Source organism: Lissotriton helveticus, chromosome 6 (genome assembly GCF_964261635.1).
Source record: "Lissotriton helveticus chromosome 6, aLisHel1.1, whole genome shotgun sequence".
NCBI classification, from domain to species: Eukaryota; Metazoa; Chordata; class Amphibia; order Caudata; family Salamandridae; genus Lissotriton; species Lissotriton helveticus.
The window spans coordinates 1,275,866,843-1,275,884,717 of record NC_136067.1 but is presented as its reverse complement, the minus strand read 5'-3'; the positions used below and the strand labels follow the sequence as shown (position 1 = coordinate 1,275,884,717).

General features: G+C 45.3%; 1 protein-coding gene across 1 annotated transcript in view; it reads left to right on the top strand.

Annotated features, from left to right (window-relative positions):
* Positions 1 to 17,875, top strand: part of GALM (galactose mutarotase) — a 151,908-nt gene that overhangs the window by 88,857 nt on the left and 45,176 nt on the right. The window contains exon 5 of the mRNA XM_078649019.1: positions 15,230 to 15,371. Within this exon, the coding sequence (XP_078505145.1) occupies positions 15,230 to 15,371 (142 nt within the window). The remainder of the gene's footprint in view (positions 1 to 15,229; positions 15,372 to 17,875) is intronic.

Here is a 17,875-nt window from a genome sequence, read left to right as displayed (position 1 = left end):
GATATTGAGGAAAGATCAGTGGCAAGCAATCCCAGGCAGGGCCGGACTGGGAACTCAAACCAGCCCTGGCAATTGAGTGGGGGGAGTTCGGTTGCACAAGGAAAATACTGCAGCTGCTTTTGTTACAGGGGGCAGATATTTCAGCTATGTTGCAAAACCATCCCCCATGTAACAAAAACGTCCCCCAGGGATCCACATCCTACACCCACCCTGGTGGCCCACCGGGGTAACGCCCAGTGCCCGCTACTGCCAGTCCGGACCTGATCCCAGGCCATCGATTGTACTCTGATCCAGACGCCCTGCTTGGTGATGCCGAGACAATCTTGGGCTGGTGCATGAGGGATGAGAAGTTGGTTTGCCAAGCCTACATCTGTCCCCGCAAATTTAAAGAAAGGGGGAGTACACAGCAGGATGTGAGAGAGGGCCTGGAGTGAGGCAGGCTACAACTACTACTGCTTTGTGGATCAAAAACTTCCACAACCCACCTTCAACAGATCAGTAGATGGCAGGAAATACAAAAAACTCATCATAAAGGGAAAAGCTGCATTCTTCCGCAGAGTGCTAGATAAAGCAAAGAACTGCCCCAAAGAACTTTTCAACTTCAATAAATAAAAAACTTCAAAACCAGCAAAACAAAATCCTCATGTCTCCAAAGAACACTGTGACAAAGTTAGCAAATTCTTCAATGACAAAATCCCAAAGATCGAACTCTCCTGAGACCTCCTCACCCTGCCATTCCCCGGAAACCTTCCCTTCGGATTGGAAGGAATCAACACACCTTCACTCCTGCAAACTCTAAAGAAGCTTACACCCTTCCTGAGACCTCGGGTTCAGTACAATCCTAGGTCAACTCTCAATTCACAGGAGTTGCAGTACGTTCAACTCGTTCACAGAGGAGGACATCTCAAAGACGACTGTGAATTCCAAGCCCTTCTCTCCCTGGCGAAGAGTCTCAACCACACCCTAATCCCTCTCTGGATTAAGATAATAAACAGCTCTCTGAGCAAGGGGGTGATGTCCGACTGCCTCAAACTAGGTCGTCACCCCCTTGCTAAAAGAAAATCAGGGCCTGATCCAGATGGCCTCAACAATTTCAAGCCTGTCTCCAACCTTCCCTTCCTGATGAAAATTGTTGAGAAATGCGTGCTCTCCCAACTCAACCACCACATTAATTCCAACAACAGTCTTGACTCCCTCTAATCGGGTTAAAAAGGATGCAGCACGGAAGTACCTATACTTATTATTGCAGATGACGTACACAAATCTCTGGATGCAGATAGATGATGCCTGCTCATATCCTAAACTTAGCAGCGGCCTTCAACATGGTCAATCATAAGCTGCTTTTAGAATCCCTCCATAAACTGATTGGAGCTGATGGCCTGGTTCTGAATTGGTTCACCTCATATCTGCACATCCGCTCCCATCTAATAAAAATAAGCACTCAACCTCAGATACCTCCGCCATAACCAGGACTATCACCCAAGGCTCACCTACCCTCTTCAATCTCTAAATGGAACCCCTCACCACCGTACTCAAACAAGCAAACATTTCATACCACCTCTATATGGACGACACCCAGCTCTACCTAGAATAATACTTTCCAGAGGACTTACATCGGTTAAACTCCACTCTCATTAATAACCAAAACTGTCCCTCTCATAATCACCTGAAACTCAACCAAGAAAAGATGGAAATCATTCTCCTTTCCAACAGCGGACAAACCACCAAGGTCCAAAAGTGGCTAAACATCATCAATGCTTTTAAATACAAACGGACTCTTACTGACTGTCAAATCTTTGGGGATCACCCTGGACCCAAGTGTGAGCATGAGCCTACACATAAAGAATACAGCGAAGAGTGCATTCTACAACATAAAACTCCTACACAAGATCAAGCCCTTTCTACCTCGGAATGATCTAACAACCGCCACAAAAGCGATGGTGCTGTCTAGACTGGATAATGGGAACTCCACCTTCGCTGTCAGCCCTAAGTTGCACTTAGCCCCCCACCCTAAGTGCTACACTAAATGCAGCAGCAAGGATGGTCACTTGAGTAAAAAGACAATCACATTTCCACCTCCCTAAAAAATCTAAAGTGGCTCCCAATTGAAGCCTGTTGTTGTTTTAAAACTGCCTGTCTCACTCACAAAGTCCTTCACACCGGTAAACCAGCATACCTTACATTCAAACTCACCAAGGCAGGCCAGATGAGAAATTTAAAAAGCACCAACACTCTGTTTCTCATCCCACCCAAAAAACAGAAGCAAAAAGCTGTTGCACGCTCCTTCTAGGGGAATAGCCCCAAAATCTGGAACTCCCTCCCAGTCACATTAGGACGAATCCTTTCTTCATGAGCTTCAAAGGACTATTGAAAGATCTTCTCCTCAACCAGCACCTCAACTCTCCAGACTCTAACACATAGCACACAACTGAAATCTCCTCCTCAAACTATATACTATCTGTTTTGTTTAATCTCTAAAGATTGCTCCGATTCGACTTTCATCAAAGTTTTCACTCTGTAATTAAATGTCTTCTTGCACCGCCTTTACTGTGTCTGTAAAGCGCTCTGATACCCTCGGGTCTTGCCAGCGTTCTATATTAAACTTTAAATAAATACATAAATAAAATAAATAAAGTATGGGGCTGGGTGACCATTTCTGGAGTGACCCCTACATATGGGCTCGCCTCCATCGGACTCTCACACGTATGTAGATGCCTGTTGGAGCAAAATACACCAAGATAATGTAGTGGCTGGCGGTGGGGTCAGGACAATATGGTGTCACAGTTACAGTTTTTGTTACTTGTCTGTTTGTGGCATAAAACCAAAAAAATAGATTTTCAAAAAAAATACACAGCTCAGCTGCCACCAGCAGCTAGTCATATAATACCTTGCGTTTGGGGCAAGAGACACCCGTGCTAAGACTTTTTATGTCCCTTATGTCCCTTTTGCCCAACAGAGTCTAGAACCCAGTTGGAGGCCAACATCCAAAAATATGTTGAACACCTCTCCAGTGACTACTGACCAATATTCCCTTTACGATACACTCCTGAGTGACCGGGCTACTCCATTTTCACAACTGCACTTTACTGCCGGGAGCAGCCAGTGTATCAGGAAAGCCATATGCTGTCTGCAGTGTTTTACTAACCAGTACTTTGCCAGAAAGAAGTGTCACCTTTATGCCTGCAGCACTCCGATGACTCTCCTGTGAGGGTGGGAGAGGTGTATGAGACAAGGCTTCAAACGGACTGTGATGAATGAACCCAAAAAATAGGATCTGACGAGAAGGTGCGTGCTGAATGCCCATTCACTACAGAACACGGGACCTGCACGCCTCAATCACCCGCTTAACTTCCACCAACCCACCAGACAACTTTGCTCATCATCACTCTCACTCACACACATTCCGCATTAACAGAAGCAGAACGGGAGCTCGATCATTCTCCTACCAAGCCACTAAATCCTGGAAAGATCTCACCCAGCACATCAGGGCCTCCTCCTTACGTCTTGAATTCCGCAAGAAGCTGAAGACCTGGCTATTCCATTTGTCTTCTTGTGGGACCATCAAGACTGCTTGTATTTCAGGGCCAGCCTCACCACACGCTTACACTCACCTACTCAGCACCTGGATATTCTCACAGGTGACAAGCATCGTCTACCAATTAACCTTACAGTACATTGCGTTCCCTGGCTCACAGAGTAGTGTATATCCCCAAAAATGAGCGGCAGTTAGGTTAACTCAACCAGTCACTCAGAATGGATGCAGCACTTGTATTTGCTTACTTACCTATGCCTATTACCCGTCCTGGGGTATAGGCCGTCAACCAGGACTCTCCAGCCATCTCTGTCCTGGGCTTCTCTTTCAATCTGACTCCAGGTGAAACCCATTTCCTTGCAGTCATCCGCGAGGCCTCGGCGCCAGGTATTTGTTGGCCTTCCTCTTTTCCTTTTCACTTGAGGCTTCCAGGTCAGGGTTTGTCTGGTGGTGTTTGATGCAGGCTTGTGGAGGGTGTGACCTATCCAGCTCCAGCTAGGATTTCTTAATGAGCAGAGAGTTGGAAGGTCTGCTTCCAGAGGTCATTGTTGCTGGTGGTGTTTAGCCGTCATATTTGGAGGATTTTCCTCAGACCAATCTTGGCGAAGGTGTGGACTTTGTTGGTGGTGGTCACTGTTGTTCTCCCAAGTTTCTGCTCCATACAGAAGGACTGATTTTACATTGGAGTTAAAAAGCCTGATCTTGTTTTGCAGTGTTAGGTCCTTGCATCCACAGATCTTCATTAGCTGAATGAAGGAATCTCTTGCTTTGCCGATTCATGCCTTGATGTCGGCGTCTTGTCTATGACACTCCAGGTAGGTGGAGGCCTCAACCTCTTGTACTCAATCACCTGCCAGAGTGACTGCAGTTGTGCTGCCTATGTTAGCCTTCAGACTCTTGCTTCTTCTCCTCTGGATGTTGAGGCCAAGTTGTGCTAATGTGGCTGCCACAATGCTAGTCTTCTCTTTCATCTGCAGATGGGTATGGGAGAGTAGAGCCAGGTCTTCTGCAAATTTCAGGTTGTCAAGCTGCGTCCACGGTGTCCATTGGATCCCATTTCTTCTACTCACTGTGGATGTCTTCATGATCCAGTCTATGGCCAACAGAAAGAGAATAGGTGAGAGCAAACAATCCTGGCAGACTCCAGTCCTCGCTTCAAAGGCCACTATGGGCTATCTTGCATGTCATTCCCTCGTAAGAGTTCCTGATGACTCGTGACTTTATGTGGCACACCTTAGTGGCGGAGGTGTTTCTAAAGGGTCTCTGTGTCCACGCTGTCAAGTGTCTTCTCATAGTCGATGAAGTTACCATAGAGGGAGATATCCACAGTGCTGAAATCTGGTCTGTGCAGCATCTATCCTTGAGGAAGTTGGCTTGCTGGTCTTGCAACTGAAAGTCAACTTGGTCCTTTATTATGCTCAGAATGACTCTGTTGAACACTTTCCCTGGGGTTGATAGAATAGTTATCCCTCTGTACTTTGCGCAGTTACTCAGGGAACCTTTCTTAGGGATCTTGATGAGATATCCTTCCTTCCAGTCTGATGGCACCCTTTCCTGTTCCCAGAGCCTTCCAAACATGGTTTAGAGCTTGTCTACTGATGTTTCAAGGTCTGTCATCAGTGCATCTGCAGGATTGTTGTCAGGTCCTGCTGCATTTCAATTTCTCAGATATTTGATGGATTGCTTCCTTGGTTGGTCTTCTGCAGTAGATTGGCAAATCCTTGTCAGCAGGTTGTCTATCTGGTGGAAACTGCGGCACGGCCTGGCTCAGCAGTTCTTCAAAGTGCTCTTGTTGTTCGCCTTTGCTACCCCTGATTCCAGTCAAAACAACACCAGGGATATAACTCCCCCTTCTCAAAGATGCACAGAAACGGAGTAAATACTTGGTCACACTCAGTAACAAGTTTCAAGTCTTACAAGAACTAGAGGACGACAGAGACCCAGTAGAAAATCAGTGGGAGAAGATCAAAGAAACAGCGACATCAACCTGCCAGGAGGTAATTGGTCCCAAGAAACACCAGCATAAAGAATGCATCTCCACCGAGACTATCCGCAAAATCCAAGAGAGAAAGGAAAAGAAATCTGCTGTCAACACCAGCCGAACAAAGCAGAAAAAGTGAAAGCTCAATACGAATACACAAAAACCAACAAGGAAGCAAAGAGAAACTTAAGAGAAGACAATCGAAGATTCATTGATGGTCTTGCCACAGAAGCCCAGGAAGCAGCAAGCCATGAAAACTTGAAAAAAAAACATGACATAACCAGGAAATTCTCCGGCCGATACAGCAAGCCAGAAAGGCTTGTATGTAGGGCAGCTCCAATCAGATTTAAGTGCATCTTGCTGAAACTTGAGTTTGTTTTAGAGTTCATGTCCCATAGTGATACCATACATCAGATACTATCATCAGTGCCTTGTTCATTTAACTCACAGTCCTTCAGTCAGCCTGTGGCGTCAGTCACCTTCTTTGGCTGGACGCTGACCTATTACGATGTATCTTTTGGTGGAGAACTCTGCCGTTTCTAATATTAAACTTCCATTTTATGGTTTGTACCACTGAGACGACCGCATATTGACGACCACTTATTGAGCCTTGGATGACGGCAGCTCAGTGAGACAGAGTCCCGGCTGGGATGATTATATTAGCTGATTTTAAGTAGTATTTTCACTCGGGACGATTGGGATCCAGTCTAAAACTGAGGTTTTCAGCTCTATCTAACATATGGTATCAGATACAGCTTTAGGGAGTGTTCCCTTGATGCAGGTTTCGCCAATCCAAGTATTTACGATTTAATGGAGTACTGGTCTGTTTCATGCCTATTAAACTATTTGGTGATTTATATTGATTCAGAGCCCCCGGCACGACACATTCAGCAATTGTGGATGTCTCACAGATGGCGTTTTGCCACTGATCTCTATACATTTCCAGCGCCCTGATGAAGGAAACCTTTACTCTTGTGCCACTTCTGAAACGCATGTCAGCGCTTTTCTCTTTGAATCTTCTACCAGTAATGATCTGATGTATCAGGCACCTATTGAATTCTGAATACTTGTTTTAGTATATTTGTGTATTCTCTTTTGTTTATTTTGTTCTTCGCCTGATTGTTTATTTGTTCAGCGTATGTGTTTTGTGCTTTGATGTGTCCTGTCTCTTTTAAGTCATGCTATTTATGCCAGTGCACTGTAATGTTAGTGGGGCTTTTTTAATGTATTTTTCGATCTGTATTTATGTGTTTTAATATGAAATGTACATGCACTTTATAAAAGAAAAATTATTTATAAATTTGATACATAAGTTTGAATAACAAATAATGAGAACATATGGTCTGTTGGTCAATTGTAATTTTATCTTGGACAGATTGCCTGTGATTAAATTACTGGTTGTGGAGAAGTGTTCTTAGTTACATGCTCCGTCAGTCACCTTCTGCCAGCGCAGACAATGGGGGTGGTAATGGACACTCAGCACATCTTCATTGAGGTACTGCAGTGGTCTTGCAGTTGGCCATAGGCTTTGATATGATGACTCTTCCAACAAATAATGACTTTACTGGTCTTAAACAATGGAGTAGTACAAAGGTCTCTCCCTGTTACATTAAGGTTTGTGAATCTGAAACAGACACACAACCACCTGACTATAATGATGGAAGTGTGTGGGAAGACTGGTATATTAATACCTGCACTGGGGAGCAGCCTCAGCAGGCACACAGGCATTCCTCCAGTAGTGGCCTGAAGCCCTCCAGGGCCTGATTCCATGGCCTTGCTGCCCGTCAGGATGCCCTTAGAAGGCCAATCCACCCTACTCGCCAGGACAAGAGAAGGAAGGAGAACTGAAAAGAGGAATGCTCTGCATATAAACTACAGCCTGTCACTGATCAAGGGTTCCACTCTCAAAAAGGGTTGAGAACCAAGCAGGCTCACACTACATGATGTGTGAAGGTGAAGTAGCAGCTTGATGTAATCATGGTTCTCCTGTGTAGCGGGGATGGGGTGACCTGTATCTCCATGGCAGTCACACTGCATCAAGATATCCCCATGGAAGTCTGTGAGGGCAGCTGGGTTTGTGTTCTTCTCCACTGGATCATGTCACTCCTCCTGCAAGGTGGTGTCCAGCTCCTCTCTCAGGAAGGTTAGACTTCCTTCTCTCCAAAGGCAAACAGGAAGGGATCGCCACAGGATTTCCTGGACTTAGATCGAGGGGAGAATGTCAAACATCTCCAGTCTCTTTCTGTTCTCCCCTGGTGTTGGTGCACACGCCTTCTGATGCCAATTTCAAATGCTGAACAAAGTACTGTCTGGGTGGGTACTGAACCTATCTTTCTACTGGGGGGAACCCGTAGGCTGTCCTCCCACACATTTACGGGTGAAAAGGCATCTCGCTTCTGACTAGAAAACAAACGGCCACCACTGCCAGCGTCAAGTAGGCTGGGTAGAGAGGGCTTTGCCCCTCTCTCCAGAGTATGGACATCACTCTCGCCAAAGGAGTGCACTTTGAATGACCTCTGACATTAGAGCACAGCTGTGATGTCCACAAAAATTTACAGATGGGGGATATCTCCAATGGGATCGCATGATTGTCAAGCTACCTGGGGTAATAGCTGGCAAGAATATGTATATGCACGGCTGGGCAATGTTGCAAATCCATGCAGAGGATTTTCATCAAAAAATGGATGCATCTCATTAGCCTTATAGTGGAAGGAGGTGCAGCTTTGAAAGTGGGTGGTTCTTTCCTAACAGAAGGTCGAAACCGCCTTAAATGAGAGGGTTTTCCATATGGTGCTTTGCGTTGGTGCTTTGCATGGAAGTTCAAATATAGGTCTTTTGGAGTCTTTGGATTTAAAGAACTGCAGTTTTGTAAGGTGGAGCTTTGGGTTAGAAACACATAACAGGGAACATTCTACCACCTGTCACGACCCCTCCCTCTATCAATATTACAAGGGACTGATCCCAGTTCGAGAAGGAGCACAAATGCACTGCATTGATATGCATGTGGGAGAAGAAATCACGTCAGGTGTCCGCAATAATTATTCCCCTACCAAGGACAACCCACATATGCTGCGGTGTTGGTCATCAAGTAAAAGAATACTCTCGAGTAACGGTTTTCAACATTGGTCTGGGAGTCCATGACTTTTTAGAAAATTTAAGAATATTAGCAGAATAATAAAGTATATATACTTTAAAAAAGCAAAATTGAAAACTTAAAAAAAATCTGTAACAGTGAAGGAATTTAAAATTGGAGGCTAAAAATTAAGTTGGTATCCTTACCTTGCTTTTTGGAAGCAGCTCAAGTAGAGCAAGCGGCATCTAGGTCCCGTATTGGTGGCCTCAATTGAAGCACTAGTTTATGCTGACAGAAGAAAGCATGCATTAGGAGCAAAAAAAGCAGTTATCTGACAGTGATATGCCAGAATTAAGTATATTAATTTATTTTTTCGAAATAAAAATACATTTTGAAATGCTCTAACCTTTCCACTATAAATTCATTTTTTGCATAATTTGTGTTTGTGAATTAAATTGAGCAGTTTGTGTATTTGTTTGTTTCTGTATATTTGCATGTTGTTTTGAGATTAAAGCCAGAAATTGCTTAGATGGGGGTCCCCATTTTACAATAGTGATGCATTTAGGGTCCACAGAAGTCAAGAGGTTAATAACTATTGTTCTAGAGAAGGTAGCATGGGAACCATAGGAAGTTTGAAGAAAAAATGTAAATGGAAGTTGAATAACCCCGGTTAAAAGGTAAAGAAGGTACGGGATAGAATAGGACGCAGAGGACAACTTCTGCAGTCACCTCTGGGTGCAAAAATATCAACTGAAAGATTGGGACTCATATCATGCCAAATATATTATCATTAAAATGCAAGTTAGGCCTGCGGGTGAGTTGGGCGTCTTGGGTCGGTGTTGGTTCTCTCTGGGCCCCTGTATGAGTTTATGGAACAGAGTAGTGAAGGTTGTGAGGCTGCATGCTGAAGGCTTTGATGGTTTTATGGTGGATTACAATATACGTGCAAGAGTGTTCGAGGGAGTACCGGTCTAAGTTTAAGCATGGGAGTGACGAAGGCATGTCTATGTAAAAAAAAACCAAAAGGGAGACAGATGTAAAGATAAATTAGAACATCACAAAAGCCCAGACCATAAGTGGAGAAGTGTGGCTCAATGGTTAGAGCGGCAGGCCCTGATGCAGAAGTCTAGCCCGGGACCAGGGTTCAATTCCCCGCCTCGGCGGGTCTTGGGCTCAAACATTCCATGGACCTGATAATTCTCGCCTCGGTGCCTATTCCAATCATGGAGTCCCACTCTGTAACTCTGGGCAATAGCTTGCTTAATCTCCACAACGGCCCCCCACAACGCTAAGGATGCCTGGCCTCCACCTTGGGGGTGCCCAGGAGTGGACACCTCACAGGGAAAGCCAGAATGGGTTCCACAGCGGTATTCGTACAAGCGCCTTGAGACCCTTGCGGGTGAGTAGTGCGCTATACAAGTATCAATTTACATTTTTACAAGCACAGTGTCCTGAAGAATCCTCCAAATTGTACGAGATGCAAATTAGTGCAAATAGCACCGAAGGAAAAGTTACTTATCTTTGGTAATGCTATTTCTGGTGGATACTGTATCTGCCTGCCGAGTCCACACCTTGTAAATATCCCAGGCACCAGTCTGCACCCGAAACCTCTTGAATAGCTTCCTACACAGGGGTGCCAGCTCCACCTCAGCACCGCATGCAATACCTAATGAAGTAATGAAGCCACAAATCATCCCTATTGGCGTGATGAGGTCAGTTAACATCCTTTCTTTTCAACGTGCCTTTGAGGCAACTGGATGACACAAACGTCCAGAAGGTAGGTGCAGTTTTCGGTTACATGTTAATGCCACATCAAGAGGATAAGTAGTATTATCAGCCATGCAACAGGGAGTTGGCAGGGTAGGTAAGGAATCTGCAGGTGGATAGATTATCCACCAGAAAGAGTGTTACCAACGGTAATAACTTTTACTTCTTATTGATACTTCTACCTGCAGATTACTCAACTTGTGAATAGATTAGCCTAAGCAGTTCCCCTCCAGGTGATAGGTGCATGATCGATTATTTCTCAAAATCACAGCACAGTGTGAGTGATCTGACCTCTCCTTTTCACTTCAGAATGCAAACAATAATGCTTTGCAGAGGTGTGAAGGCTTCCAAGGTTGCCTCTTTACAAATGTCTGCCACTTTACAAATGTCACGCCTCTTACTAGCACAGAAGTGGACATCTTGGCTCTGATGGAGTGAGCATGAACACCATCTCGTGGCTCTTTGTGTGCCATGGTGTAGCGGATCTTGATGCACAGAATTATCCATTCTGACATTGTTCTCTTGTGCACTGCTTTGCCCTTCATCTTTCCAACATATTTGACGAAGAGCTGGTCATCCAGTTTACGTGTCCTGGCCACATACAAGCTGACCGCTCTCTTGGGATCAAGATGAAGTCTTAACTCCAACTTCGTTGGATTTGGCAGAGGGTAGAATGCTGGAAGGGTAATGGACTGGGCTGGGTGGAAGCGGGCGACCATCTTTGTCAGGAGGGCAGTCCTGGTTCCTAATACCAGCTTCTCTAAGAAGGAAGAGGTAGATGTAGGCTTCACATATTAGGCTCATAATTCACTAACACGTCTAGCTGACGTAATATCAACCAGAAAGTCCTTGTTAAAAGTTAATAGCCTTAAAGGGCAACTGTGTTACACATAAGGATTTTTGAGAACAAGGTTGAGGCCCAGTAAGACCATAATAAAGAGAGCAGTGGGAATCTTGCTAGTGATCCCTTTCTTGTGCTGCGGCTACTGCAAAGTCTTCTCTGGCGATTAATATAACATGTATTTCTAAAGCGCATGTTCACACAAGGGTATCTAGGTGCTGAATTACAGATGTTTATTGTTACCAAATGTGTCAAATTCTTGTCTCCCTAATGACTGTTGCTTTTAAGACTGTTTTATTTATTTGTGTAGTAGATTCTCCCGTTACGCTGTACATTTTTAACATGAAATATTTAGCCCTGTATTTTAGTAATAACAGCCCATGAAATGTCATAGATTTTATCTTTTTGGAATACTGCGTATTTTTGTATGCTAATTGATCGAATATAGCAATTTTTACTGATTGTTACCCAACTCAATAGTACTTTTTAGGTCTCGGCCTAGCGTACACTGCGCAGCAGTGTCGTACAGCCGAGATTTAATGTTTACAATATTTGGGGGCTTAAACCCGCCCCTCTTCTCCATTGGCTGGCCTTGTAAATGCTGGCTAGCCATTGGAGTAGAGGGGCGTCACTCCATTTAAGCCCTATCTTTTTGGGATAGAGGGGTGTGTTTTTGCGCTTCTTTCTCTCCCTGACGTCATCGGGAGAGAGCACGCCCCTCATCACGCTGCCTGCATGCACCAGTCGGCCCCCTGATTGGTGTTCCTTATTAACCAATCAGAGGGCCGACTGGCGCGTTCAGGCAGCGTGATATGGGGCAGAAATACGAACCCTGCAGGGTCATTTTGATGTTCGTGAACGGGTGGGTTTGAAGAGGACAGAATAAGGTCAGTTATAGGCAGGGCAAGCACGAGTATAAACCTATGTAAAAAGGCACTGAAGAGAGAGCACGAGCAGACTGGGGCAGTGAAGGGCTCGTGCGCCGTAAAACAGCCGTAAGGTCTGGCCTCAGCCTGCCTATGCATCCGTGACAATATGCGCGGGATCCCCGGCCACATACAAAGTATGACCATGGCACAATGCACATGGCAGCGCTGCACGCGTAATGCTGTGCATTGTGCACGTCAAGTAACCCCAAGTCACATACACATATAATTTAAGCTTGCAAACTAATCCCAGATCGCACACCAAACAAATGTGTGTCATTCAAACTGCACACATATACCTGACTTAATCTATGCACAGTGCGGATAGTACAGAGTGCAAGGCAGCGCACACACATTTCTCAGGTAGCGCCTACACATCGCTGTAAATAGGAAATAACGTGGAGAGTCCGCCAGCGCTCCCTGCCATGACTCCTGCTCCTGACAGCGGCTCGTGCGCCCTCGCCCCCCTCACTCTCCTGTCTCTGTGCCGGTCTCTGGTCATGTTGCCTTTCTGTATCGGTGATTTTTCAGCTATGTCAGCGCTTTATGTTGTTGGCCCTTCCCGGCGCTGTACCCTCCCTCCCCATGCCCGCACATAGTTGCCCATCTCCGTGTCCTTCCCGCTGCCCCATCATTGTGTCTTGTTGCCCCTCTCCCTGCCTCCTGTTGCCTCTTGTTATGTCCTGTTACCCCTCTGTGTGACCAGCTGTGCTTCTCTCGGATTTTGCCGGGTTACTCCTTTCCCTGTGTCTCATACCCCCTCCCCGCCCCTCCCCACCGGGCCCTGTTGCCCCTCGCCCTGTGACCCTGGGGCGTGCCGCATTGCCCGTCCCCGGTGTCATGCTCTGTCGCCCCTGCTTACCGCTCTCTCTCCCGGGCCCTGTCTCTCCCCTCTGCGCCTGTCTCACTTGCCCACTGCCAGGGTCCCGTCTTTGGACCCCCTCAGTCCAGTGAGCCCAGGGTCAGAGGCTCCGTACCTGTCCGCAGAGCTCTAGTCGCTGCCTGTCTGGGGCTCCCGTGCCGCCCGGGCCTCTCCTGCTGCCATCTCCGCCCTCAGGTGAGGCGCCCTTGAGCGGTGTCCCTCTGAGGCGATGTCCCGGGTGAGCGGGCACCGGCTGAAGCGAAGCCCCTTCCGGGGGAGTCCTGAGGAGGTGGTGCGGAGGCTTCTTCCCGGCTCAGGTGAGCGCTCTGTGTGAGTGAGGGCAGAGCAGAGAGGTGGGGCCAGGTGAGAGCTCTCCCTGACCCTCCCAGCTCACTGACGTCCCATCTCCTGTGTCTCCCTCGCGCTGCCTCTGTGGTGACTCTGTCCCCCACTGCTGCGCTTTACAGTCCCACTATTATGATTAACTTTATGCCAAGAGCTCTCCTCTCTTCCCGCCATTAACTATATTGAGTTAACTTGGTCTAAATCGCTCTTTTTGTTCTCTTGCACTTTAAAGCATTCTCGTGTCCCGATCACCACTTTTACCGTCCCCTTCTGCTCGCTTTCTGCCCTCTCTCACTATCCCCCTAGACCCCATTTCATCTGGCAATGCCCTTTACCTCGCCCTTTCTATCTAGATATCTCTGTCTCACATTCGCTCCATCTCTATTCTTTCTTCCCCTCCCTTTCTCTCTTTCCTCTTGCTCTCTGTTTCTCTTTTGTTCAATTCTCCTTTCAATTCGTCTTTCTCTTTTGCTCTCCCACCCACTCTTAACATCTCCAACTCATTCTCTCGCAGCCTTTATCTCGCTTGCATGCTCTTTCTATCTCCATTTCTCCCCACCTTCTTCCTCTTACAATACCCCTTTCCTCTGCTACTATCTCTGTTCACTTCTAGCTTCTGTTTCCCACTAATCGGTCCTATCCTTTCTCTCTGCCTGGGGCTGTCTATCCAAAATCTGTGTCACCTACCTGTGCTCCATTTCCGTGAACCCCTCCGTCTATTCTCGTATTCCTTTCTCTGGCTCGCTGAACCGCCATGTTTTTCCATTTTAAGACTCTAGCTAATGACTCTCTCTATTCCCTCTGTTACTGAGTGTCCTGAACAAGGCAGTAGTCAGTAAATTAAAACACCCCCACTTTGAACCCAGGCTTTTATGGCACATTTGGCATTTGCGAAAGATTAAGCTATTGGCATTGTAAATGACAATGCCATTTATTTATATGTTTTAAAAACCAAAACATAAATAAAAATAATGTCATGAGCAATGCCAATAGCTCTAACTTTAAGAATGCCGAGACCATTGCATTGTAAATGCTTGTTTTATCAGCCTCTGAAGAATGAAAGGCTGAGTGGACCCACCGGGATTTGAACCTGTGACCATGAGGTCAAACACAGGCCCCTACAGTGGACCCAATCAAAAAATTACAACACAAAGTTACGTTCTTTTGAGGTCACAATATTTTTATTTTACAAAATACGTTATGAGGGAATCGAAAAGCTAATGGGCACAGTAGCTGATCCCTAAAATATCAACATTAAGAGAAGAGTACAAAGCGGTAACTAAGACAGCGTATTTGTTAAACATTTTTATAGTTCCTGGAGTTTTATTACGTCACTCTCATTTCATCTGAAAATGTATAAACTAGTTTATTGCCCCTTGGAAGGAGTGTTAATTAACAGATAACGAAAACGACCTACACTTCCTTAGGCGCTTCTTTCAGAACTGTAATCCTACAATCTAAGGTTCTTAACCACTTGGCATCACAAACCATCCTTTTAAAAATATAAAAAAATATTTTTATTGAGTTTTAGGTAAAGGAATTACGTAATTCAGGAGTGTAGGTGCTGGGAGAGGTGTGCTGCGCTGTTATCGGTTCTTTTGTGGGAGAATGGAATTGATTGGGGGAGTTGGGGACTTCTGTTGGTTTGAGGGGGATATTGCAGAATGTTGTAGGGGTAAAAGTAGGAGGGGGATTGTGATCATGTTATGCATGTCATTGTGTTTAAAAAAAAAAATGTTCACACTCAGGCTGCTTGTTGCATGTTGGAAATCCGACGTCCATAGGCGCTTAGATAAATAACACCTATGTATGTGCTAGTTATTAACAAGCATGGATTAATGAAGTTATAAGACTGTGCTTGTGGTCAGCGATAAGTATGTATGCTTTAATTTATACTAACAGGGGAGATTGCTTCCGTACAAGGAACTTGCTTCGATTTGAGAAAGCCGGTGGTACTTGGAGCGCAACTGGAGAAGTTTCAGTTTCCTGGCTTTGACCACAATTTTTGTCTAACTCTTCAAAAGGAGCAACGTTACTGTGCCAGGTAGAATTAAGCTTTTACTTTCCAACAGCTGCACATTATTAATGCATTTCAATTTACTTCAAATTTGTATCCGTCTTTTCTCTTGAAGTTTTTGTTGCATTAATTTATTAACAACTTGTCCTTCACTAGCCCCTCTCCTCTTTCAATCAAAGATCCTCTTTTAGGTTTTTCATATGAATAACCATGAATGCGCTATTTGTATTTGTTAAACGCAACATTCATCCGAGAGGAGATCACCGCGCTAGGAAAGTGATGACCTGAAATGAGGGTGGTGTGATACTGGCTGCATCTGTGAGAAAGGGAGCCTAAGCGATCGGCTGTGAAATATCAATAGTTTTAACCTGGGGAACAGATGTGTTTTCAACTTTCTTCTGAAAGACATGTAGTCATTGCTAAGATGAAGGTCTACAGGAAGTTCAATCCAGAGAGCCGCCTCCAGATGAGAGAAGGAACGGCCCCCTGCTCTAGCTTTCTTAATGCGACTGTTTTTTGCTAGTGTTTGGTGGCAGGACTTCAATTTACGCATGGGGTTATAAAATTCAACCTTGTCTTTCAGGATTCTGTGGACATGTTTGTGTAGTGCTTCGTGTGCATAACCCAGGAACTTGAATTTGGCTCTTTGGCGCACGGGCAGCCAATGGAGCTCCGTCAGACATTCTGATGCCGAGCTGTATTTGTTTTTGCTATACACAAGCTTGCCAGCTGCGCTCTGGACTACATGTAAATGAGAGAAAAAGTAGTCTTCCATGCCCGCATAGAGTGCATTACCATAATCCAATTTGCTTGAGAGTGAAGCCTGAGTGATGGTTTTCCCACAATTAAGGGGGATCCATAAGAAGAGTCTTCTTAATAGTGTAGCAAAGCTTTTCCCACACAGAACTCGGACTTGGTCCTGCATGGTTAATGCATTGTCGATGAGTATGCCCAGGTTTTTTTGGAACCTGTTTGAGCTCGGGGGCAGATCCTAGTGATTGGGGCCACCAGGTTGCATGCCAAATTAGGTGAGCTCCTTAAAAAAGTTAAGTCTCTTACTTTCCAGCGTTCAGTTTAAAACAGTGATCTGACATCCAAGTCACCATTTCTGAAAGGCAGTTAATCAGATTGTTCTTAGTGTCCTCATGCCTTTCTTCGAAGGCTATCAGCAGCTGTGTATCGTCCGCATAGGAGCAAATATTAAAGCCCCATATCTTGCTGATTTTGGCCAAAGAGGATACATAGGCATTAAAAAGAGTGGGGCTCAAGGAGGCACTTTGCGGGACACCGTAATTATTAGTTTTTGGGTTGGAGGCAAAGGGGCCCATTTGTACTGTTTGTGTTCTGTTGCGTATAAATGAGCTGAACCATTGAAGAGCTTTAGATTGTAGACCCTTTTCATGTAAGGTACTCAGCAGGAGGCTATAAGAAACGGCATCAAAAGCCGTCGACAAGTCCAGAAGGATCAGGAGGCAGCTTTACCCTGGTCTTCTAGGGATTGGATGTTATCTAAGACCGCCAATAAGGTGGCTTCTGTGATGTTTGTGGCTCTGAAGCCTATCTGGGATGGCTCCAGGAGCTCATTGGTTTCTAAACAGTTGGTTAATTGTTTGTTGACCAGCCTCTCCAATACTTTGGACAGATATGGGAGCTGGGAGATTTGCCGGTAGTTAGCGGGGTTGTGGACTTCCGTGCCCGCCTTTTTTAGTAGAGGGAATAGAATGGCTTCCTTCCAAATATCCGGGAACACAGCAGAGTCTAGGGATTTATTGAATATTTGGGTTACATGAGGGCATAGGACCTGTATAAGCCGAGAGAAGATAAAGTGTGGGCATGGGTCAAGCGGGAATCCCAATTTGACCTCAGTCATTGCTTTAACGACCTGCTTTTCTGAGAGGGGGCAAAATTGCTTAGATGAAAAAGTGCCTTAGGGTGAGAAGCCAGGGTTTCCCAGTCTGGCTCATCTGTGGTGTTTTTTTTTTTTTTAAATGATGGGTACATTTCCGAAATTTGTCAGCAAAGAAGTTGCTGGTTTTCTCACAGTAGTCTACTGAAGGGGGCAGAGTTTGGGACATACTGGCTGGTTTGCAAAGTTCCTTCACTATTTTTTATAGTTCTTTGTGACTTACTGTTGTCATTTATTCACTTCACAAAATAGGTTTTCTTAGCTTATTTGATGGTGTTGTGGTAGATTATCATCTCTGCTTTGTATAACAGTCTGTCATTTTTGTCTTTAGACAATCTCCACTTGTGTTGCAGTGATTTACATTTTCCTTTTAATAGCATAGGATCCGGCGAGTACCGTTTTGCGGATGGTGTTTTCCTGACTGGTTTGCTTCCTAACCTGGGGTCACATTGATCCAGTGTGTTAGTGATCTCAGATTGAAGGCTTTCAGCCTCTACTTGTACAGGAAGTGTTGAGAAGAGGGGCGTGAATGAATTAGGAGTGATGAGACTCCATGCCCTGTTTGTCACCGTTGAGATGTGGTCGGGCAGGTTAGCTTAGCCGTCAGACTAAGGGTGAAGGAAAT